Here is a 25864-nt window from a genome sequence, read left to right as displayed (position 1 = left end):
CCTAAACTACAAATGCAGAAGCTACTTTGCCCTGAACCCCCCTCAGGGGGAACCACTGTGGGATGCTCTAATGCACGATTGGCCACCGGGTCTTCCCTATGGCCTCATCTGATTCACAGTCCGTGGATCCTAGATCATTCCCAAGACCTGTTGTCTCATGCTCAGGGGCTGATTATCCGAACCTGCACAGTCTCAAGCTCACAGTTTGGTTCCTTCACTTCTAATAATTGCCAGGCTGCCTGACATACCATCTCCTGTTCGTGAAATTCTTCTGGCTTCACACAAACCTTCCACTAGGAAAGTGTATTCTAGTAAATGGACTAGGTTCTCTATTTGGGCCAAAGATCAGAAGTTAGACCCTTTCTCTATGCCTATTCAAAAAATCCTACAATACCTGACTACTGTTTTTCATGCAGGAGCCTCAGCTTCAACGATCACTGTACATTTAGCAGCTATCGCCAGTTTTCATAATGATCTAGATAATTATTCAATTATGTCACACCACCTATGCAAGACCTTTTTGAAAGGAGTATTACATGTTAAACATCCGGTCAAGCCTCCCTTAGAACCTTGGGACTTGACTTTGGTACTTCAGTCTCTTACAGGTTCTCCTTTCGAGCCTTTTGATTCATGTGAATTGCAATTTTTGTCATGGAAAACCTTACTTCTAGTAGCACTTACCTCAGCAGGAAGAGTATCTGAGCTGCAGGCTTTGAGTGTCAAGAGTCCTTACTTGATCTTCCACATGGATAGGGTGTCCCTTTGTACTGACCCTTCTTTCTTGTGCAAGGTCATTTCTGGCTTTTCCATTAACCAATCTATTGACCTGCTGGTTATCTTCCCTCAGCATTCTAATAGAGGGGAGTACCTTTTGCACACCCTTGATGTGCATTGGCAGCTTCATTATTATTTGGACAGGACTAAATCTTTCAGAAAAACAGATCAGTTGTTTGTGGCCTTTGCAGGACCCAGATTGGGTAAATCTGTTTCCAAAGTGACTTTATCATCCTGGCTTAGAAATGTCATTACCTTTATCTACCAACAGAATAAGCTATCCTTACCTTCCAGAATAAAGGCTCATTATACCAGAACTATGGCTACTTCCATAGCATTTCATTCTAGAGCCTCTATGAATGATATCTGCACAGCAGCCACTTGGGCAAGACCTCATACCTCTATATCTCATTACAAATTGGATTTGGCCTCCAGATGAGCATCTTTTGGTTCTATGGTGCTCAGGAATATCCTTCCTTAGGGCCACCCAGGACTCAAGTAGCAGGAGACTCGGTCCTAATGATAATGAATAAACAAAGATTTACAGCATCAGATAATGAAGTTATGTCTTACCATAACGTTCCATCTGTGTTGTAGATCTTTGTTCATTCATTACTTCCCACCCTCCTTCCCCTGCTTGGACTCCTGGTTGACTTTAGGAACTCCTGGTTAGGGTATTTGCTCAGACAGTATCCTACTATTTTTTCTATTACTGCATCTATTATCTAAGGGCGGGCAAACTCAATCTGAAGTAACTAGGAGAAGGGCATTATGGGTAGGTATTAGCTGAGAGTTTTTGGCTGGCGTGAGCTTGGAAATGGCCATATTGGTTCCAAGGACGGAACCGAGGTCCTAATGCTAATGAATGAACAAAGATCTACAACACAGATGGAACGTTATGATAAGACATAACTTCTTTATTTGTGGACATTGATACAGGTTGGCAGTAATTTCTGGGTGTGTTTGCATATATTTATTTTGAATTGCTTGAACTTTTATTCCCATGTAATTACCTTGTAATTCTGATATACACATGTTAACAACTTTTCTTCCCAAGCCTCCAATGAAAAGGGGAAAACTTGCTGCCCAGATTCATCTTCCTGGCACACAAAAGCAAAATAAAATAAATGTATTTATGCAGTATGTGAAGTTGAGTTACATTCAAGTGAATGAGTCCATTTTGCAGTTTGCATATTTATTTTTTTTTATTATTTTCTTCCTTATTTATTTATTTATTTATCTGTTTAATTTTAGTTTTCTTTTTTCCATTAAAGAAGTGCGGACTTAGATATGGGTGCAGTTTTAGGAATGCAAGATAATTCAGAGCTGTGTGTGTGTGTGTGTGTGTGTGTGTGTGTGTGTGTGTGTGTGTGTGTGTGTGTGTGTGTGTGTGTGTGTGTGTGTGCACATATGTATGTCTGTAATAAATGTGTGCACTGTGTGATTTTTAGCAAATAAGATAAACTTAGTGGCACTCTTATTGCTTTAGTGATGTCCAACAATTCAAATATACCTCTGACTGTATGACAAGAGAGCAACTTCTGATACTGTGCCAAGGGTGTAGACAAACAATATCATCCCAGTGTTTTTATCAACCTTTACTTGGGTTCTACTACTATCTACAAACACACACACCATATTATTGCATTTGGATTAAGCTATTGTTTCTGCACTGTGTTTCTGCCCTCTGCTTTCACTGTTGTGTTTTGTAAAACCTGATCCTGATGTGTTCATGCAGACAAAAGAAGTTGTAATCTTACTCTTGACACTAAGCTGACAAATATTTGTACCTTTGTTTTTATTGCCTAGTAGGTGTATATAATTGTTACTCCATGTACAAAATGATTTGCATGTCATAGCTCCATATTAGTATATGCTGCTCATTGTTGTCTTTTTTCTTATCGTTTCTCTACTAGCTGGTATAAGATACTTTTTCTCCACTCTCTTAACTCCTGGAAGTGCTCGTTCTGGACTCCTAAGAACTGCTATATCCACCTGCCAAATCCTGCCTTGGGTTCCCCCCTGGGTTATCTAAACCACCCTGGACAAATCCACAGTAATCATTAGTGTATGTTACAGTGTTTGTTTTTGATTTTATCAAGAGTATTACTTATGTTATTACTTATCCTCTACTCTTGTAACTTTAACTAGACTACTGCCAGTCACTGCCAGCAGCAAACCCCCCCATCCCCCCAGTTTTATTTACTACTCTATCCCTTAGACTGCCTCTTCTCTTTCTTTTTCCTTGTTGTTTTTCTTTCCTTTCTGAGCCCTGACTACAGTCTTCAGTCCCTTAGTCTTATCAACCTGTCTCTTGGCTGCACCTTCACCACCTCTACCTTTTCTAGGCTTCCCTTGAGCCTATCCCCATACTGTTTTTCTTTTCAGCCTCACTTATCTTTGTATTTTATTTTTTCTTCCCCTTTCCTCCACTTTTACCCTTAGCTACCCTCCTTTAGCCAGCCTCCTGCCCTTAACTTGCACCTTACTGATTGTTTTCTCTCCCACTTGTTCTCGCCTGATTTTGTGTCTGCCCCGCTCCGCTCCACTCCCTACCCCCAAATCCCACCCACCCCTAGGGGTCCTTACCTTATAGCTCTCTAGACACTCCCCCCACTTCCCCTGCCCTATCTCCATCCTTCTTATCAGTTGACCTCTCCCCTTAGCTATTATCTCTCTTTCTTTTCTCCTCCTCCTCTTGCTACTCCCATCTCTACCATCCACCTCCAAACTGCCTTCTAGTTTCCTTGTACACCTATTTATTTCACCTCTTTCATTCATTCTCTCCTATTCTTCACCCCTTACCTAGCCTAGCCACCCCTTGCACCTGCTAATTTCTTCCAGCATCTACCTATTATTAACAACCTCTATCCAGTTCTTGTTTTTTACTTTTTCTTTCTCATAAAACCCTACACCACTAGTTATCATATAACCACTAGCTCTTGTACAAACCAATTCTCACAAACTATATTATCCTAACACTTGCACAACACCATGCCTCCTACACTTAAACCCTTTCTCTCATACATCATTCTCTTTACCATTATTCTAGCCTCTCTTTCTATATCCTACTATATCACCTTCTTTGAAAACAACTCTTTAAAGGAACAAAATCATCATCTCCAGCAAACACTACCATCCTCTTTTCTCACTACCCTTAATCACAGTAACATAACCTGTTCCACTAATTATCTTCTACCAAAATACCACAGAACAACACACATGTCATTATACCTTAACAAAAAATATGCTAATAACTTACTTAAATTCCTTAAATTCCTATTCTATTACAATCATTATCTCCTCCTACATGGAGATATACATCCAAACCCTGGTACCTCCACTAAGACTAATCCAAACACAAATAGACATCCTCTATCTATACCTCCACCTTGTATTAAAACATCTAACTCTCTTCTAATAGCTCACCTTAATATTAGAAGCATTAATAACAAAGTTCATCATCTCCATGCACTATTAAACTTGCATTCATTTGACATTTTATGTCTTACAGAAACATGGTTAAAACCCTCTACTCAGGACCAGGAAATAAACCCTCCTGGCTACAACATTCTCAGATATGACCGCAAAACTAGGAAAGGTGGTGGTATAGCCATCTTCTACAAATCTAATCTCCAACTTACCCTCCATAATGAACTTTCACTATTAGATCCTAAAGCTGAATCATTATCTACCAAACTCCAGATCAACAATAACAAATCAATCTATCTAATTTGTATGTATCTTCCCCCTGGTAATAATACTCAGACTCTAGAAAACTTACTTAGTTCAACTTCCAACCAACAACCCCAAGAAACCATAATACTTGGTGACTTTAACATTGACTGGATAACCTGTTCAAACCAAAACCCAGCTAACCATATTAATCTCTATGGGTTCTCGCAATTAATAACAACTCCTACTAGAATCCATAAACAAAATAGAAACGAAACAACTCTTGACTGGATCCTCACTAATAACCACCCCAGCATTTATACCCCAGGAACCCTTCCTGATTGTATCAGTGACCATATGCTTACATATGTCATAAGACAAAAAGTGAATATTCCACATACTCATAAACTAAAAACATCCCGCTCAAAAAAGTTCTTTAACCCTGATAACTTCCTTACAGAATTGCAAGCATGTGACTGGTCACCACTAACTCACCTTGAACTTAATAAAGCAGTAACCTACTTTAATGCAAACTTTCTTCAAATCCTTGACCATCATGCCCCTTTTCACACTACTAGAATGAGAACCAAATCTGCTCCATGGCTATCTAAGCAAACAAAAGAAAGAATGTTCCTTAGAAATAAAATCTGGGCCAAATGGAGAGCTAGTAGATGTCCATCTGATCATCTCCTTTTCAAACAATTAAGAAATGCCACCAAAAAAGATACTGTTAGAGATAAAAAGGAATATTATCTTCACCTTAAACAAAGTAGTCAAAACACCCCTCAAAAATTCTGGGCAAGCATTAATAAACTTCTTAAACCAGGACATTCACCTACTCCTACCCCTACAGGCTTTCACCCCAACAATGCTATACAGATCCCTGATGTCTTTAATAAGTATTTTACAGAAGCCATTCAATCCCTAGCTAACTCATTACCTATACCATCTGCAACCTTACCAAATACCTCTCTACCCTCATCTAGGGACTTTCAAATTCAACCCGTTGCCACATCTCTTATTTATAAGCTTCTTAAGAAACTCAAACCATGCACCCCATCTGCTGACCAACTCCCATCTGAATACCTACAAATATCTGCTAAAGCTATCAAATATCCTGTATCTATACTGATAAATAGGACTATCACTGAAGGAACAATCCCCACCTTATGGAAAATATCTCATATAATTCCCCTACATAAAGGAGGCTCATCAACTGAACTCTCAAATTTTCGCCCTATTGCCTTACTTTCCCCATTAGCCAAGATTATGGAAAGATGTGTTCACAAACAAATGCTTAGCTACCTTCTACAAAACAAACTTCTAGCTAACTGTCAACATGGTTTTAGACCATTCCACAGTACTACAACTGCCCTCCTTTCCTTCTCTGACTCCATAAACAAAAATAGGAAGAATAATTGTTTCTCCTCAGCACTTTTCATAGATCTTTCTAAAGCCTTTGATATGGTTAACCACAATATACTTCTTGACAAACTAAACCTTTATTCTCTTAGCCCACACTCTCTACAGTGGTTTAGGAGCTATCTCCACAACAGGCAACAAGCAGTCCTTTGGGAGAACAACATATCTTCCTTACTCTCAGTAAATATTGGTGTTCCACAAGGATCAATCCTAGGTCCCCTTCTTTTTTCCTTATTTATCAATGACCTACATCTGAATATACCACAAGCCACCTGCATTCAATATGCTGATGACTCAACACTAATCTGCACTGCAAAAAATATTCCCTCCCTCCAGTCCCTCACCCAAACAGTCTTCCAATATGTTGAAAATTGGTTTTTGCAGCACTGCCTCCTCCTTAACCCCCAAAAAACTAAACTTTTTCTCTTTACTCCTACTCAAAAATCTCCCACTCCTCTCTTTACTATCTCCTCAAACAATGCAACCTGTATAAACCCTGACAAGACCACTCGACTGCTAGGTGTAACTATTGATAACCATCTCAATTATGATGAACACATTAACACCACTATTAAAAATGTCAACAAAAAAATTGGGACACTCTACAGAATTAAACCCTTTCTTACCCCAGAAACTAGAAAAACCATTGCACAGACACACCTGATCTCCACCCTCTTTTATGCCTCACCTATCTATACTAACTTATCCAAAAATAACATTACCAAACTCTCTATCTGCTACAATAGCATAGCCAGATTCATTACTGCTACTCCCCTAAGAACTCACCATTGTCTTAACCTCAAACATCTAGATTGGTTAGAGCTAAATAACCACTTATTCTATCAACAACTACTTATCATTCATAAGACCCTTTACTACCCTGAGGTAACCCCTAGCCTTACAAAACTGATTATACCATATAAAAACCTAGCCACACTCCGTTCTGCTAATAAACTACTAGTATCTCTACCTAAATCATATAATAAAGCTGGGGATTCATTACTTGCAAACTCAATAGGTAAAATCTGGAATCAACTCCCTCAAGAAATAACTAATCAAAACTCTACCTCTCTTTTCAAAAAACACATTAAAGAACATCTCAAAACAAAATGGATATGTCCGTGTGCAAATCCCGACTGAAATCATGTCCTCACTCACCTAGTTCTACCCCCCTATCCCCCTTACTTAGCTCCTCACTAAACTTTCAGGAGTTTGAGAGTCATTATCTAAGAACTAGGCTTTTACCAGTTACCTTTTTTTCTGTCTGTGTAACTTCATTCTGTGTTACTGTTACTGTTTTTATAAGTCTAATATAGTAGTATGTAGTATAAGTTTATCTCCTATTTTTAGTATTTGTTTTGTGTTGAAACTTATTTTTCTTCCTACCTTGTATTTTTACTCATATTATGCCTTACGTGATAAATCTTTGATTATTGCATGTACTGGAGCTTTTCTCCCCGGGCCTCTACTGAAAACGGATATTATGTCCAGTTAGACTAGCCCGGTCAACAAATGTAAAATAAAAAAAATAAAAAGTGTGTATGTATATATATATATATATATATATATATATATATATATATATATATATATATATATATATGTGTGTGTGTGTGTGTGTGTGTGGTTTACCTTTAAAATATTGAGCTCCACTTGTTTGACACTCAGATGAGTGAAAGTCTGTTTTCAGCAGTTCGAATTAGTGAACGACAAAATGCTGAACTCATAACAGAGAATGCTAGTGTGCATTTGCTGTTGTGAATTCAGCATTCGGAGTGGAGATCGCACTACAGTGGGGATCTTGTCATGTACCCTTTTCCCTCACTGTAGTGCGATCTCAGAGTTAATATATATAATTAGCAGGGAGTTTGAGGGGCAGGTGGGCTTGCACCACTTCATAATGGTGAGAGACATCTGGAAGTGATGGATAAAAGTTATGTCTTTCGGCTTTTCCTGGTTAAGGGTCGCCACAGCGAAACAACGGTCCGCTAATGATTGGCAGTAAATTTTTATAGTGTCAAGTTGCCAGCCTGGTGCCCATCCTTCAAGAAGGTACACCCATTCATGCACGCACCTACATGCATGTCTTTTTTTGTCACTCGACCACGGGGAAGACATGCAGACTCCACACAGAAGGCGCTGCAGTCGAGAATTGAATGGGAGAACCTCTTGCTGTGAGGCAACAATGCTAACCACTGCACCACAAGTTGACATTCCTGTGTGGACTTTTTTTTGTGTGTGTACCAGGTTCGGTCTTCTGAGCATTAGGCTTTTGCAACTTCTGACATTTCAAGTCGGGTAAGTAAAGAGTCTCACAAGTGTACTGTGACATTTTCGGAGGTAAACCATGTGTGTGTATATATATGTATATATATATATATATATATATATATAGATTCACTTTATAACCTTGAAATGCTGAAATATCGAATTTCAGTATCTCGAGACTATAAAACCAAATCCACAAAACACCCTCAAACAAAAACCGCGAAACCACATAACCGAAAACACCGCACACACTACAATAAACATACAACACAACACCCAAATCACAACATAAACAAAAAAACAGCACACATACACAACTCACACACACATAAGCAGGGGGCAAGCCCTTCTGCAACCCCATGTGGGAGGCTGCACCCCCCACCCCCTACTTATATATACTAACTCCGAGATCGCACAAACACAACACAAAAGCTCACTCACACACGCACATTCTCCAATCCCTCACACACACTCTAACTCCCACTCAAAACCCTTACAAAACACTCACTTACCTGACATAACACCTACATCCAAACACGGCACAGCGCACCAACAAAACAGAAACCCGTACATTACATAGCGCAACTTCATAACCGCAAATTCGACATATTTTCAACATACGTCAAATTTGCGATTATGAACGTTCGCTATTTTTAACATTCGACTTTATAGCTTCGAGATACTGAAATTCGACATTTCAGTATTTCGATGTTATAAAGTGAACCCATATATATATATATATATATATATATATATATATATATATATATATATATATATAGTACAGTTTTGTACCTACCATAAATGTAGATGTTCGAGTGTATACACTGCTGCAGTCATCACATTTGGGTTATCCTGCCATCAGGCAGTCCCGCAGTCGGCCTGAGTTTCAATGTCTTGGTCCGGCGTCGGTTGCTGTCACTTCTTCCCTGACGTCAGTGCGCCAGGGGTATATAAGATGCAGCCAACGCCATTTTCTTCAGTTTTTCTTGCCCCAGATGTCAGGTGCCCCCAAAAAGGTAGGCAATGTAAATTGCTAATAAAACATACATAGAAAAAGCAATCAAAAAACTTTTGTGTTACCAGCAAATACTCTCCATAGGCAGCAAAGGGTAGAATACCAGGTAAGAGGGGAAGGAGGGAGGGTAACCTGGACTGCAGCAGTGTATACACTCGAACATCTACATTTATGGTAGGTACAAAACTGTACTATGTTCATCGTGTTACACTGCTGCAGTCATCACACTTGGGTAGAATCCCAAAGCAGAGGTAGTGTGGCTAGTTCTATAAGGCATTAGGGGTGGCTATAAGGCCCTGCAGAACTGCAGTGGCAAAGCCAGCTCTGGATTTAGAGTAAAGAGGCAGATGGTAATGCCTGGTGAAGGTATGTACAGAACTCCAAGTTACTGCTTCCAAAATGTCCTTGGTAGGTTCTCCTCTGAGGTAGGCAGTTAAAGTGGCTGTTGCCCTGGTGGAATGAGGCCTAATGTTGTTAGGTGCAGTTTACCCATGATGTGTATAGCAGAAACGTATGCAATGGCCTATCCATTTTGAAATGGTCTGTTTTGAAATGGCTTTTCCCTGTGTTCCTGCTGCATATGACACAAATAATTGCTCAGTTTTTCTGAAAGCTTTAGTTTTGTCCAAGTAGAAGCGTAACTGTCTGTGTATGTCCAAGGAATGCAGTAGTTTCTCCCCTTTATTCTGTGGATTTGGATAAAAAGTTGGCAAGTGAATAGTTTGGTTTAGAGCCACACTTGAAACCACCTTTGGCATAAAAGTAGAGTTTGTTCTTAAAGACACCCTGTCTTGGTGGAATACAATGACAGGTTCCACTGACATTAGTGCTGTAATTCTGAAACTCTTCGTGCTGAGGTTATTGCCAGGAGCAGAGCAGTTTTCCAAGATATATATTTTAAGTCTGCTGAGTTAGCTGGATCAAAAGGAGGTAAAGTTAATTTCTCCAAGACAAAGTTGAGGTCCCAAGTTGGAGTTGGTGCTCTTATGTTTTTAGCCCCTCTGAGGTACTGTTTTAACAGAGGATTAGAGAAAATTGGTGGATCCGTATTGTAATGAGCAGAGATGGCAGAGGCATGGATCTTGATGGATGAGAAGGAGTGGCCCTTGTCCAGCATCTCAGTTAAATATTGTAGTATCTGAGGAATGTTTGGGACAAGAGGGTCAAGGCTGTGAGCTTGGTTCCAGGCACAGAATCTCTTCCATTTATCCGAATAGGCTTTCCTGGTACTAGGCCTTCTGGCCTCCAGAATGACATCCATAACAGCTTTGGAGAGAGGTATTGTTTGCTTGACTAAGGAATCTTCCATGCAGCTAGGTTTAAGCTCTTTAGCTGGCTGTGTAGCATTTGATTGTTGTGTTGAGACAGTAGATTTGGGATTTGAGGCAAAATCCAGAGTGGTTCTTGTGCTAAGCTCTTTAAGATTGGGTAGCAGTGCTGGAGTGGCCAGTCTGGTGCGATCAAGATCATCTTTGGCTCTTCTTGCCTGGCTTTTATGAGTACCTTTGGCAGGAGAGGCAGTAGTGGGAAAGCATATACTTGTAGGTTCTTCCAGCTGAATGAGAGGGCTATCACTTTCCATGTTTGTGGATAGTAACTCCTTGTGCAGAATTTTTGTAGCTGGCAGTTCATTGGGGATGCAAACAGATCTATGTCCGGGCTCCACCATTTCTGTGTTATCATTCTGAATATTTGTGGATTCAATTCCCATTCGTGGGGATCCATGATGTTTCTGCTTAAGTCGTCTGCCAGTGTGTTTTTCTCTCCTGGCAGGAATTGTGCTTGCAGATGAACTTGATAGTTTATAGCTGTGTTCCACATGATCATGGCTTGTCTGCAGAGGGGGTAGGAGTGAGTGCCCCCTTGCTTGTTTATGTACCACATAACTGTGGTGTTGTCTGTCTTTAGTAGTAGTTGTCCTGGATGCAGTAGGTCCTTGAAAGTTATAAGGGCACTTTGTATGGCTAGCATCTCTTTTTGATTGATGTGAAGATGCCTTTGTTCTGCGGGCCACTTGCCCTGAATACATTTGCGTGCCATGTGTGCTCCCCAGGCATAATCCGATGCATCTGTTGTCAGTGTTTGCCTGGCTGTGGGTTGTGTGAAAGGCTGTCCCTTGTTGAGGTGACAAGCTTGGGCCTACCATTGAAACTCCTGTTGAAGGCAAGGAATTAGTGGCATAACTGTTTCCAAACTTCGACAGTGTTGAGACCATACATTCTTTAGGTATCATTGTAGTTTCCTCATATGCAGTCTGGCATATGGAATTAGGGGTATGCAAGATGCCATGTAACCCAAGGTCTGCAGAATTTTTCTTGCAGGGAGATGGGTCTTTGCTGCCATCAACTGGAAGTATTGAGTCAGTTGTCCTTGCTTGTCTGGCATGAGATAAGCCATCTGGGCCATTGTGTTCAAGCTGGCACCCAGGAATATAATCTCTTGTGAGGGCACTAGTTTTGATTTCTTTTCATTTACTGTGTACCCCAGGCAACTTAATAACTTTTTTACAAATGCCAGATGCTTTAGAAGAATGTCCTTGCTCTCTGCTTGAATTAGGCAGTCATCCAGGTACAGATAAATTTGAATTCCTTTCTGTCTGCAAAATGCAATTACTGGTGCCAGGCACTTTGTGAAGACCCTGGGCGCAGTAGATAAGCCAAAGGGCAGTGCAGAGAATTGGTATTGCATTGAACCAGCTATGAATCTGAGGTATTTTCTGCAGTTTTGTCTGATAGGGACATGCAGGTATGCCTCCTTGAGGTCCAAGGTCACGAGCCAAGCTTTCTTGCCCAGCATGGGAAGAAGCTGCTGTAGTGTCAACATTTTGAATTTCGGAACATCCAGGTAAGTGTTTAGAGAAGAAAGATCCAGAATGGGCCTCCAGGCTTTGTCCTTTCTGGGAACCAGAAAGAGTCTTGAGTAAAATCCTTGTCCTTGCTCCTGTGATGGTACCTTTTGAATAGCGCTCATATCTATGAGTGTTGTAATTTGTTTTTGAGCCTATGCCCATTGATTTGGTGGCAGATTTGGCATTCCTTTTAAACTTGGCAGAGTGTGAAAGTGGAACCTGTAACGTTGAGAAACAATGTTGAGAACCTATTTGTCTTTGGTGATCATATGCCTATTGTGATAGAAAAGTGCCAGTTTTCCTCCCAAGGGGGCTGCCAAGAGAGATTTGTTTGGCAGCTGTAGTGGGAAGTCATTGAGGCTGCTTTTTATATGGTTGGGGCTTGTCTTCCCCTTCTTTCTGGCCTGATGCAACCCATTGTCGAGGCCTGTAAGGACCTTGTGGTTGACCTCTACCACTTGGACATCTGTATCTTCCCCTTTGAGGTCTGTCTGTAATTGGAAATGACCAATTCTTAGTTGGCCAATTTCTGCTAAATCTAGGAGGCTGAACCTGTAAGAAATCCTTCACTGTTTGCATAGATTTTGCCTTATCCTCCATTATCTTTAATACCTCTTCTGCCTTAACTCCAAATAACATATCCTGCTGCAAAGGTGTATCCAATAATTTTGCTTTAACATGATCTGGTAACGAATGTTCTTTTAACCAAGCATGTCTTCTAATAACAGTGCCTTTAACTGCTGCTCTGCAGGAGACCTCTAAAGAATCAAAACCACATTGCAAAGTATGCTTTCCCACTTGTTCAGCTGCATGCAATAAATCCTGCATTTCTTTAAAATTAGGAGGATCTGAATCTGGAAGCATTTTTCGTTTCAACTGAGACAGTAAAAATTGCTGGTATTTTAGCATGTGAAACTGGCAATTTAAAGCTCTCATTGCTAAAGTTGCAGATGCATATACTTTCTTTCCCCAAATGTCTAATGCTCTGGAATCTCTGTCAGAGGGAACTGGATTCTTGGCTGATGAGGCCTTAATCCCTTTGGGTCCCTGAGAAATAGTTTCAGGGTCAGCTACAGGGCTTTTATACAGAAATTTGTGTGAGTCAGTGACTCTGTAGTATCTGTCAGGTTTAACAGGGGCTGGAGGTAAGGAATCAGGATTTAAGCTGGATTCAGTATACACATCATCCACAATATCTAACACTGGCGGAATAGCAAGGGGTCTGTGTTGATGTAATAAAAGGAAGTCTCTGAGCCTTTTCTTGGATTCTGAGTAATCCTGGCCTTCCCACTGGAAATGCTCCCTCACAGTATGTAAGGTTTCCCCAAAGGAGTAGTCCTCAGGCAGAGAGGCTGATGGAATTGATTTCTCAGCATCCGAGTCCTCATAAGGGGGTAAAGAATATCCTAGGTCTGAGGATGAATCTGAGGAGATGGACACCTGGTCGGATGAATCATAGTCTGCATCCTGTCTAGGCCTTTTTCAGGAGGGGGATGGGTCCCCCTGATCAGAGTGATTAGGTATTCGGCCATTTTGAACATTTGTTTCTTAGGCATGGAGGCCTGCCCTAGGGAATGCTGTATTTGTTTCTTTGATTTTAAAGGAGGCTTAGACTTAGCAGAGGATTTAATGCTTAACTGAGTAGGTCTGAAGACACCCTCTGAAGTTGCGGGTAGCTCAACTACTCCGGATCCCTCTGAAGGGTAAATTTCGGTAGGCTGAATAACTTGTGAGTCCGAAGGCCCAGCCATCTCCAAGTGGGAGTCGGAGGCAGCCTATTGTTCTACAGAAGCGGTCATCAGGGGCTGCGAAGGCGCCTCGCTGAAAACCAGAGAACCAGCGACTGGCCTAGGAGAGGCTTCGTCGTCAGTTTTGGGCCTCGGATGCCTATCCTTGTCATTGCACTTTTTATGCATTCCGGTCGTCGGAAGTTCCGATGGCATGGTATAATTGAATTTTCGACCAAAATAATGTCGGGCAAAATCAAACCGACATTTAATAGTGCGCGTGTTAAACCTAGCACAAAACCGACAACCAGTGACGTCGTGGTCCGGGCCTAGGCATGGAATACAATAAGAATGGAAATCCTTATGAGGTATTTGCTTCCCACAAGAAATACAGTTATTAACTTTTACTGACATCGGTCTGAGGCAAGAAAAAGTTTCCCCAACGGGGTACATAGCTTTGTAGAAGACTTCGGTTCTGGATTCGGAATGAAAATTTCAGGAGATGGCCAACCGGCACTTGCGAACTGCTTTTGCTTCAGGCACCGCGTGGCAAGAAAGACTGAAGAAAATGGCATCGGCTGCATCTTATATACCCCTGGCGCACTGATGTCAGGAAAGAAGCGACAGCAACCGATGCCGGACCAAGACTTTGGAACTCTGGTTGACTACGGGACCGCCTGACGGCAGGATAACCCAAGTGTGATGACTGCAGCAGTGTAACACGATGAATATATATGTGTGTGTGTGTGTGCATATATATATATATATATATATATATATATATATATATATATATATATATATATAGATAGATATATATATATATAGATATATATATATATATATAGATATATATATAGATATATATGTGTGTGTGTGTGCATGGTTTACCTATGCAAATGCAAAGCACTGCCTTCCAGCTCACTGTTCATCACAAATTATACACTGAAAAATGTTGCTCTGAAAAAAACATATAAACATTTTTTGAAAGGGGACAAGCTCCCCTGCTCCACCCAATGTGGGTAAGGCCAAGTAGCTCACAACCCCAAAAATGATATACATATTAACTCCACGGTCATACAATTGTGAAGAAAAGGGGGAAACAAATAAAAAAAATGTACTGCTGCCTTGTACAATACATTACATTACACAGTGATGAAAGTCAACCTGGATGAAACACTGCTGCACTAAAGACACACAATGGCAGTTTCAGTGATGACTCATAGATATGCCTGTATATCTATATATACTTTTAGTTCAGGATGTCAAGCATTCTTTTAGTTGACATGGGATTTGCTGACACTATTGATAAAGGCCTTCCCAGAGTTTTGGCAATTTAAGTTTTGAAGGAACAGGTTTCATATACTGCATGTCAAAAATGCAGATTGTTGTCACATGAGAATACGCACATATATGCACACATTATCTATCTATCTATCTGTCTATCTAGCTCTCTCTCTCTCTCTCTATAGATACATACATACTAGTCTCCCAGAAGTGTAAACTTTGGGTCTAGATGATTGTCGCTGGTGAAGTGATATCCCAACCCCATGTGCAAAAATGAGAAAAAGGAGTTGTGGATAGATGGATATATATATATATATATATATATATATATATATATATATAAATATATATATATATATATATATATATATATATATATATATATATATATATATAAATATATATCACACTAGCCATAGTAACCAGAAACAGATTTACTGTGTGAAACATTATCTCTTCTCCAACTCCAAAACTGTAACAAGGAGCAAAAACACTCACATTAGAACTGAGCGTTAATAAAAATACTACCATCAGACATATATAAATCATGATCGCTTCAAATGTTTTAAAATAACAGTAAAGCAAGCATGTACAACCCTTATCCTATGGCATACAAATATAACAGAAAGCCTAGAAGATCAATATTTAAACATCAAAAAATATTTATCAAAAATGCCTCACAATACATCAAAATAATCCCATTTCCTAGAATCAGTCCATTCTATAGAATGAAATAGGTAAAAACCCTTCTGGAATAGGAAGCCGGTTAGTGGTTTGGGGACCGTACTACTTAATAAAAAATGGCATGTGACTACTGGTCAATGATCAGCTCACCGAAGACTATCTCACAGTAAAATAAAGAGTGTCACCACACTTTACCAACAGACCACTAGGTTAAGACAAAATTTCATGAAAATCACAGAAGAAACATTTTATGTAGACTACTTTACCCGAAATATCAACCATGAAGAGGCTGCACCTTCTCAAGTACTGCACGGATCACAGAGCTATCCCAGATGCACCACATCTTCTCATACATTCACAATGAGAGCTACCACAGAATTTACTTAGTAGCTAAACTCCCACGTTTGAGCCAACCATTGCAGTGTTTCCTCTCCTTTGGGGGGAATATGGCACTGGAAGGCCCCAAACTGCACCCCCTTTCTCTCCCTGGATTAGCTTACTCATTTTCTCCATTACAGTGCCAACAAATGCCCAAACCACTAGTCAAGTTTAAGTCACCTGGATTGCAGTCACAGATTTCTCCCTCTTTACACCAACAGATGGCTAAAAATGTACTGCAACACCTGTTGCATATTAGTGCAGTAATGTACTGCCAAAGAGTGCAATATTTCTCACAATGTTTAATTCTTTCTAGACGTATACATCATAAGTGTATGTAATTGTATCTCTTAATGCTACGTATTATATCTGACCACATTTTGAAAAATAAGTTACAATAAAAATTTCAGTATTCTGTAGTTTGACTGGGCTTTCTGCAATTTCATTCTGGGCTGAAGAACTGTCATTCATGCAATTACACTCACCACTTTAATAATGCCCTCAGCTACTGTATTTGATATATGAAATGAATTAGTAAATTCTTACCTCTAAGACAGACAGCAGTTCTTCTACATACACCCGCTCCGTCTCAAGAAGCTCATTCATTACATGTCTAGAAACAAAGGTGAAATTCCATAAGAGGAAGCTTTCTAATTCAAAGTTTCCTGAAGATTACAGTATGAGTTTTGTTACCCTTTGGTACTACAATGTTGCTGCTACATTCATATTTTAATACAATTCTGAGGTACACACTTTGACAGTCTGAGTGAGGTGAATTGTTTGTTTTCCTCTTTATAGCTTCAAATCGTCTTCGCTTTTGCAATTCAAGTGCTCAAAAGTGCAACACCAGATTTGAAAGATGAAGACTTTGAAGTGTGTGTGTGTGTGTGTGTGTAGGCACACTGGATATAAACATAATGAGCAGTACATTTGACATCATGTGCAAAGGTTTATTTCACAAACTAAATCAAGAAAAAAAATCCATAAATATGTAAAGCTTTATTCCTACAGTGCAGGCAATAAACTGGTTTCAGTCATGAAGGCATAATGTAAACAGCAGCTGTCAATGCCGACTGTTTTAACTGGTGTTTTTCTTAAGAGGACATTGCCTGCTATAACAATGAATTTATTTTGTCATTGGTCTGTAATGGTATAGCTATGACTCTCTTATTCATAAAGTACTCTGAGAAAATACCACTGATGGATCCAAAGAAACATTTACAGACTACATCAACTGTTTATATGTTAGTGCATGTGATTACACAAGTCAGCTGCATGGAATTCTGAGTGTTTACTGTTAACAAATACAACCATAAATTTCAGCTTATTCCCAGAAGTCCATTGTTGTAATGACCACAAACTTGCCTTCAGGGTACAAAACAATGTTGATCTACAATTGCTCAAGAGTTAGGGAAAAAATGACTGCTTTCATGTTAATGAGTTAGTTTGAAGAAGTAAGTATATTAAACATTTGCATACTTCAAGAAACAGTATAAAGACCCTTTAGTATGTTTAGCAAACGGTGGAGAGTTATGTGTTAGGTGTATGCCTTCACAAACAACATTTTTAATGTGCACACAGAAGTTGGATCCGGTTACTGAATGTGTATTATACCATGACCCCCCCAAAACGTGCACGCTGATTGGCCAGCGTGCACATTGTAAATCGAGTTATACTAATGGAAAAAGGTCCAGTCGCCCGGACTTTTTTCCATTAGTATAACTCTACTTTTAAAACACTGTCTCGCTATGTTAAATGGGTTTAACATAGCGAGACAGCTTTAAAATAAGCAACGGAGATCTCCGTTGCTTATTTTAAAGCTGTCTCGCTATGCTAAACCCATTTAACATAGCGAGACAGGTTTTAAAAAAAGCAACGGAGAAAGCAAGATCTCTGTTGCTTTTTACTGTTTCGCTATGTTAAATGGGTTTAACATAGCGAGACAGTTTTAAAATAAGCAACGGACATCTCCATTGCTTATTTTAAAACTGTCTCGCTATGTTAAACCCATTTAATATAGCGAAACAGTAAAAAAGCAACGGAGATCTTGCTTTCTCCGTTGCTTTTGCTCAACTCTGATGTACTGCGCGGTGCGCAGTACATCAGAACTGCCGCGGATGCCAGACATCTGCGGAAGGGCAGTAAACAGGCATTATACTATGCCATTATTTAAGAAAAGTAATAGTTTCTTTTCTTAAATAATGTCATGGTATAATAGCAATAACCCACTTCTGGGTGTGGGTAATGCTGTATTACCCACGGGTGGCTTTGTTTGGTCCCTCGGACTTCGCCCTCGGGACCAAACCACGCCAACCGTGGGTAAATCCAGCATTACCCACACCCAGGCGTGGGTTATTGCTATAATATGACACTAGGACTATTCTTTGTGAATAGCTGGTTGTTGAAGTTCTCCTGGACAAACAGTATATTTACGTGTCTCATTCTTACTTTCTCTTACATCGCTAGTCTTTTCATTACTGTTGTCGTTGTTGCATCTTTCGGCTTTTCCTGGTTAGGGGTCGCCACAGCGGAACTCCGGTCCGCTAATGATTGGCAGCAGATTTTTACGTACTGAGTTGCTGGCCCTGACGCACAACCTTCAACGAAGGTACGCCCATTCACGCATGTCTCCACACAGAAGACGCCTTAGCTGAGAATCGAACAGGACAACGTCTTACTGTGAGGTGACAACGCTACCACGGCACCACCACCGCAGTTCAAGTGATCCAAAAATAAGGCCGCAGCTACAGACAATCCTTCTTGCTGTTTTGTACTAATCTTACTAAGTGCCCATATGGTACTATCACAATTAGCTTTTAACAGATTAGCTAGAACCATGAAAAACAGACTGGTACCACACCATCTAGCACATTCTTGCTACAAATATTGCAACGGTCAATGTGTCAGAGTGAAAAGGGACTTGATCAGTGGCTGTGAAAGTGCAAATTCACCCCAGTCTGGCCACATATCTCTGATGGTCAGAGGCTAACAGTAAGTAAATTAATCTCAAGCTAACACACCCTCCCTTCACATAACCCTTTGCAACATCTTTATTAACATACCCCACTATATAGGTGTCCAAGGAACTCTGGAACAAAACTAGGTTGGGTTACATGGCTAGGCTTGTAAAGACCCTGGTGGTTGTTAGCCTAGTATAAACATATGAACCTAAGTATGTTATAAAATATGTTATGAGACAATAAAAAATATACTTTTCATTCAGCGACATATATTTCTCTATTAAACTACATTGCTTGCTGACGACATTAGAAACAGAGTGTCTGATATGTTTTGACTAGTAAACTTCCTGGGCTATCACTTGTGGATGTTGACTTTATCTTTTATAGCCAGACTATCAAACACAGACAATAGGAAATATCTTCTTTTCTAATGAGAGTGGTGCAAATATTAATGAAATTTAGGAATGTACAAGGAAAAAAGGAAATGTGACACTACTTTGTCTGCAAGTATGGTACTGTGTATGTACGCATGAATAAGCATGTTATAGCGTAGCAAAGGTAGTAACAGGCTAATACTTTTTGAATCACTTCCTTGTGTGAAGAACAGATACAACACATGCAGACATGATAAAGTGTTAAAATCAACAGTGCTTTTAAACAGGAAATGTAACAGGGGAATCTAAGATGCAATAATGCTAATAGGGAAGCCAATAAGATATATGACAGTGGGATAGCCCCTGTAGCTCAAAGACCAATTCACCAGTCAGTCAGAACACCAGACATGTGGAATCATAGAGATCTGTCAACATCAGTCAGAATACCAGACACTTGGAATCACAGAGATCATTCTAAACAATGGTTAGTACAAAAAGAAATGTGAAATCACAGAGATCTATCAATGGTCGGAACAAATGACATATGAAAATACAGACACTGGTCAAAACAAAAGACACATGTTATCATGGAGATCTGGCAAAACACCAGAAAAAGATGAAATAAGTGGAGTTGAAGAAGAATGGCAGTGATTGAAAACAACATATCTGAGGACTATAGAATGTATATGTGACTATGCCAGGTAAGGAAATAAGGAACACAAGGAAAACTGGAGATGGAATTCAGAAGTTCTGGAAACCATCAAAGGAAAGAAATGCAAGGAAAAAGTCTGAGCTACTAAAAAAGGACCACTAGCTGGCTAACAAAGAAGCTAAGAGAGCATTTGCAGTAGCAAAACGCAAGGCATCACAGGCACTATAGCAACGTCTGGAAAGTGACTTAGCAGATTTGAAGGCAAAGACAAAAAGATCAGGAAGATTATCTTTAGAAATCCTTCATAAGGGATGCTAGCAATAACCTGCTCACCAGTCCACAAGACATCAAAGGCCATCAGCCTTCCAGTAGTTTCTGAATGAAGGAACCCACCCTAGAAAAAGTAAGAACAGGGCTAAGGAAAATGAAATCAGGAAAAGCAGCAAGCTCAGATGAGGTCAGAGCAGATATGATCATGATTTTGGGTAAGTTAGTGGAGAAATGGCTCCAGAAGTTACTCACACAGCAGTATGTAGAGAAAGGCATATCCTAACTTACTGGAGAATAAGCATATCTGTGCCAGTGTACAAGAACAAAGGGGACAGGGGGTATTAAATACTGTGGGTGGAACAGAGGTGTCAAATTCCTGGCACACTGTAGGAAAATTCTGGATAGGGTGAATGATAAACAAATGGACATAGTAGTAGAAAGTAAGATGGGAGATGGGAGACGATCAGTTCAGATTCAGATCTGGATGCAGCACAACCAGCCCAGTGTTTGCAGTGAAACAGAAAATTGTGGAGAAGCTAGAGATGAGGAAAGAGTCCAGCTAGGCATTCCTAGACTTGGAGAAAACATATCATAACGTCCCAAAGAAGCTGATTTGTCAGCCCTGCAAACCTTCAAAGTCCCTCAAACATTAGTAGAATTAGTTAAAGTTGCTTACAAGGACTCAATGAGATAAGAATGAACAGTGGTCAGACTCAGAGAGAGGTGGGTGTGCATTAGGATTCAGTGCTGAGCTCACTGCTGTTCATACTGGTGATGGACTACATTAGTAAACAGGACGGAGGGAATAGATAGTACAGTTGTGTTCCTACCATAAATGTAGATGTTCGAGTGTATTCCCTGTTGCAGTCATTACAATTGGGTAATCCTGCTGGCAGGCTACCCACAGTCAGCCCGAGTTCCAAAGTTTAGGTCTGGCGTCAGCTTCTGTCGGCTCCTCCCTGACGTCAGTGCGCCAGGAGTATAAAAGATGCAGCCAACGCCATTTTCTTCAGTTTTTCTTGCCCCAGATGTCAGGAGCCCCTAAAATAGTAGGCTCACTAATGCCAAAAGGCATGCATACCCAAAAAACAACTTTTTCTTGATCTACAAGCAAATACACCACATAGGTTGCAAATAATAGAGAAGTACAGATAATTCCCAGCAAGGAAAAGGGGGATGGGGGAGGGTAACCTGGACTGCAACAGTGAATACACTCAAGCATCTACATTTATGGTAGGTACACAGCTGTACTATGTTCATCGTGTTTCACTGTTGCAGTCATTACAATTGGGTTGAATCCCAAAGCTGTGGTTGGGAGGCTGGAGCTAAATAGGATTAGGAGAGGCTATCAGGTCCTGCAGAACTGCACTGGCAAAGCCTGCCCTGGATTTAGAATAGAGAGGTAAGTGGTAGTGCTTTGTAAAAGTATGCACTGAACTCCAAGTTGCAGCCTCTAAGATGTCTTTGGTTGGTACTCCTCTGAGGAAGGCTGCTGCTCTGGTGGAATGTGGCCTAATGCCCTTAGGCACTGATTGGCCAAGTTGTGAATAGCAGAAATGAATGCAGTGGCCTCTCCACTTGGAAATAGTCTGTTTTGAGACAGGCTTTCCTTGTGATCCTGCAGCATGTGCTACTAGAAGCTGTTCAGTCTTTCTGAAAGCTTTGGTTCTGTCCAAGTAGAAGCGTAGCTGTCTGTGAACGTCCAAAGAATGCAGAATTCTCTCACCCTTATTCTGTGGGGTAGGGTAAAAGGTAGGCAAGTGAATTGTTTGGTTAAGGGCCACACTGGTCATTACCTTAGGCATAAATGTAGGATTTGTCCTCAGAGAAACCCTGTCAGGATGGAAAATGATGAACGGTTCCATAGCCATGAGTGCCTGTAACTCTGAGACTCATCTAGTGGAGGTTATTGCTAGGAGCAGAGCTGTTTTCCAGGATAAGAATTTTATATCAGCTGCAGAGGCTGGCTCAGAGAGAGGCAGTGTAAGTTTTTCCAAGACATAGTTGAGGTCCCATGCAGGCATTGGTGCTCTCCTTGGGGGTCTTATCTTTTTGTCCCCTCTGAGTTACTGCCTTAGTAATGGATGAGAAGAAATAGGTGGTTATGTATTGTAGTGAGCTGAAATGGCAGAGGCATGAATTTTAATGGATGAAAAGGAAAGGCCTTTATCCAGCATCTCAGTTAAGTATTGCAAAATCTGAGGAATATTTGGAACATTCGTGTCAATACCTTGTGCCTTGTTCTAAGCCCACAATCTCTTCCATTTTTCTGCATAAGAATTTCTGGTGCTAGGCCTCCTGGCCTCCAAAATAACATCCATAACTGTTTTAGAAAGAAGTGTGTCTTGAATGGCTACATTATTCGCCATGCTCCCAGGTTTAGGGTCCTGAGTTGGCTGTGCAGTATATGACTGTCTTGTTGAATCAATAGGTGAGGAATATGAGATAGTGTCCAAGCCGGGCATTGGGACAAGCTCTTTAGGACTGGGTACCAGTGCTGGCGGAGCCAGTCTGGGGCAATCAGAATCATTTTTGTTTTCTCTTGTCTGACCTTGAGGAGTACCTTGGGGAGGAGAGGCAGAGGAGGAAAAGCATATACTGTTAGGTTTTTCCTGCTGAAAGATAGAGCATCCACTTTCCATGCTTGCTTGTGATAAGTCCTTGTGCAGAATCTTTGTAGTTGGCAATTGTGAGGGGAGGCAAATAGGTCTATGTCCGGGCACCCCCAGTTCCTTGTTATCATGCTGAAGACTTGTGGATCCAATTTCCACTTGTGGGGATCCATTAGGTTTCTGCTTATTTCATCTGCCAGAGTATTTATCCTTCCTGGCAGGAATTGTGCTTGCAGATGTACTTGGTAAGTCAATGCTGTGTCCCACAAGTTCATGGCTAGTCTGCAGAGAGGGTAAGAATGTGTGCCCCCTTGCTTGTTTATGTACCACATGACTGTGGTATTGTCCGTCTTTATCAGTAGTTGTCCTGGATGACGTAGATCCTTGAAGGCTGTCAGGGCATTTTGAACTGCTAGCATCTCTTTTTGATTGCTATGTAGATGCATTTGACTTGCGGACCATGTGCCTTGAATACATCTTCCTGCCATATGTGGCCCCAGGCATAATATGATGCATCTGTTGTCAATGTCTGCCTGGCTGTGGGTAAGGTGAATGGCTATCCCATGTTGTGGTGACAGGCTTTTGCCCACCATCGAAACTCCTGTTGCAGGCAGGGAATGAGGGTAATTATTGTTTCCAGGCTGTGGCAATGTTGAGTCCAAACACTTTTTAGATACCATTGAAGTTTCCTCATATGCAGTCTTGCATATGAAATTAGCAGAATGTAGGATGCCATGAAGCCCAAAGCCTGCAGAATTTTTCTTGCAGATAACTGGGTTTTTGTTGCCAACATTTTGAAATAAGTAGTCAGTTGTCTGTGTTTGTCTGGCGTGAGATAGCTTGCACCCAGGAATATTATCTTGAGAGGGTACGAGTTCTGATTTCTTTTCATTTACTGTGTACCCTAGGCCTGCTAGTAATGTTTTTACAAATGCCAGATGCTGTAGTAGAGTGTCCTTGTTCTCTGCTTGAATAAGGCAGTCGGCCAAGTAAGGATATATTTGAATTCCTCTTTGTCTGCAAAAAGCAATTACTGGTGCCAGGCACTTTGTGAAGACCCTGGGTGCAGTAGATAAGTCAAAGGGCAGTGTAGAAAATTGGTAAAGCATTGAGCCAGCTATAAATATGAGGTATCTTCTGCATGATTGTCTGATTGGGACATGCAGGTAAGCCTTTTTTAGGTCTAAAGTCACAAGCCAAGCCTTCCTGCCCAGCATGGGCAGAAGCTGCTGCAGAGTTAACATTTTGAGTTTTGGAATGTCCAGGAATGTGTTCAGGATAGATAAGTCCAATATTGGTCTCCAGGTTTTGTCCTTTCTGGGCACCAAGAATAGCCTTGAGTAAAATCCTTGTCCCGGCTCTTGCTGTGGTACTTGCTGAATGGCCCTCATGTCCATGAGGGATGAAACATGTTTTATGCCTCTGCCCATAGATTGCATGGCAGGTCTGGCATACCGTTTGGCCTTAGCAGGGTATGAAAATGGAACCTGTAGCCCTGGGATACGATATTTAAGACCTATTTGTCTTGAGTGATCATGTGCCAATTTTGAGCAAAAAGTGCTAGTTTTCCCCCCAAGGGAGCTGCCAGAAGATAGGTGCTTGGTTCTGGCAGGAGAAAGTCATTGAGACTGTTTCCTGTATGGCTGTGATTTTTCTTCTCCACTTTTGGAGGTTGAAGCACCCCATTGTTTAGGCCTGTATGAGCCTTGGGGCTGTGATCTGCCTCTGGGGCATCTGTAACTACCTCTTTGTCGTCTGTCTGACACTGGAAAGGACCAATTCTTTGCAAGCCAGTTCCTGCTAAATCTGGGAGGCTGTACCTGTACAAAATCCTTGACTGTTTGCATAGATTTAGCTTTGTCCTCCATTTTCTTCAAAACCTCTTCTGCTTTAACACCAAACAAGGTATCATGTTGTAATGGAGCATCTAATAATTTTGCTTTAACATGATCGGGCAGATTCTGTTCTTTTAACCAAGCATGTCTCCTAATGACAGAACCTGTAACAGCGGCCCTACAAGAGGCCTCTAGAGAATCAAAACCACATTGCAAAGTATGCTTTCCTAGTTAGATAAACAACAACTGAATGAAATAAGTCCACAATAGTACCATGAATAGAAGGCCAATTCCAAAGTATTGTAGTAGAATTTATTAAAAAAGAAAAAACTCGTGCACACCAAAATATTCTCTCTAGCGCCTCGGCAACGCTTGCCTTTAACAGAGTAAACCATAATTAATCAAAATGACTTACTTATATATTACCACACATTTATCTAATTGATCAATTAAATAAATTAATTAAATACATTTCACAATAAAAGCCTAAAATACTTTACTGAACAAAACTTTTCCATACACATTCTTGATTCAGTCCTATAGGGCTCATTGTATTAAATTTTAAAATAATAAAAGCCTCCTTTTTTCTTAATATATATTTTATTTGTTGTTCACTCATAAATATATTACTTTTGATATTATCTAACACTGTCACTTGTAGCCCCTCAGGATTCCCATTATGATACTCATTAAAATGTGTTGCTATAGGACTAGTCTGCTTATTATTTTTAATATCCGTAACATGTTCCTTTACTGTACAAGAAAACTGTCTTTTAGTTTATCCTACATAAAATTTATTGCATGGGCACTTTAGTCCATAAATAACCTTCTCCATCCTACAATTAAAAATACCTTTGGTCTGAAAATTAATACCATTAATATTAGTAAATTCTCTGCTTATATATTTACATATACTACATTTTCCACAGGCAAATGTGCCCTGTTTGTCAATTAATTTTGTAAGAGTTATATTTGGCATCTTAAATTTACTGTGAACTATAAAATCCTTTATGCTTCTCCCTCTTCTAAAGGAGAAACATAATTTTTTACCTTCCAAAAAATCAACTTCCCTTTTAACTA

General features: G+C 40.3%; 1 protein-coding gene across 1 annotated transcript in view; it reads right to left on the bottom strand.

Annotated features, from left to right (window-relative positions):
* The window catches only part of MCF2L (MCF.2 cell line derived transforming sequence like), a 1071259-nt gene that overhangs the window by 225452 nt on the left and 819943 nt on the right, over positions 1-25864 (bottom strand). Inside the window, exon 16 of the mRNA XM_044071884.1 lies at positions 16628-16694. Coding sequence (XP_043927819.1) covers positions 16628-16694 — 67 coding nt within the window. The remainder of the gene's footprint in view (positions 1-16627; positions 16695-25864) is intronic.

This window comes from Protopterus annectens, chromosome 5.part0 (assembly GCF_019279795.1).
Source record: "Protopterus annectens isolate FY-2018-M chromosome 5.part0, PAN1.0, whole genome shotgun sequence".
Lineage (NCBI taxonomy): Eukaryota > Metazoa > Chordata > Ceratodontiformes > Protopteridae > Protopterus > Protopterus annectens.
The sequence above is the reverse complement of the archived record's forward strand: the minus strand, read 5'-3'. Positions and strand labels throughout refer to the sequence as shown.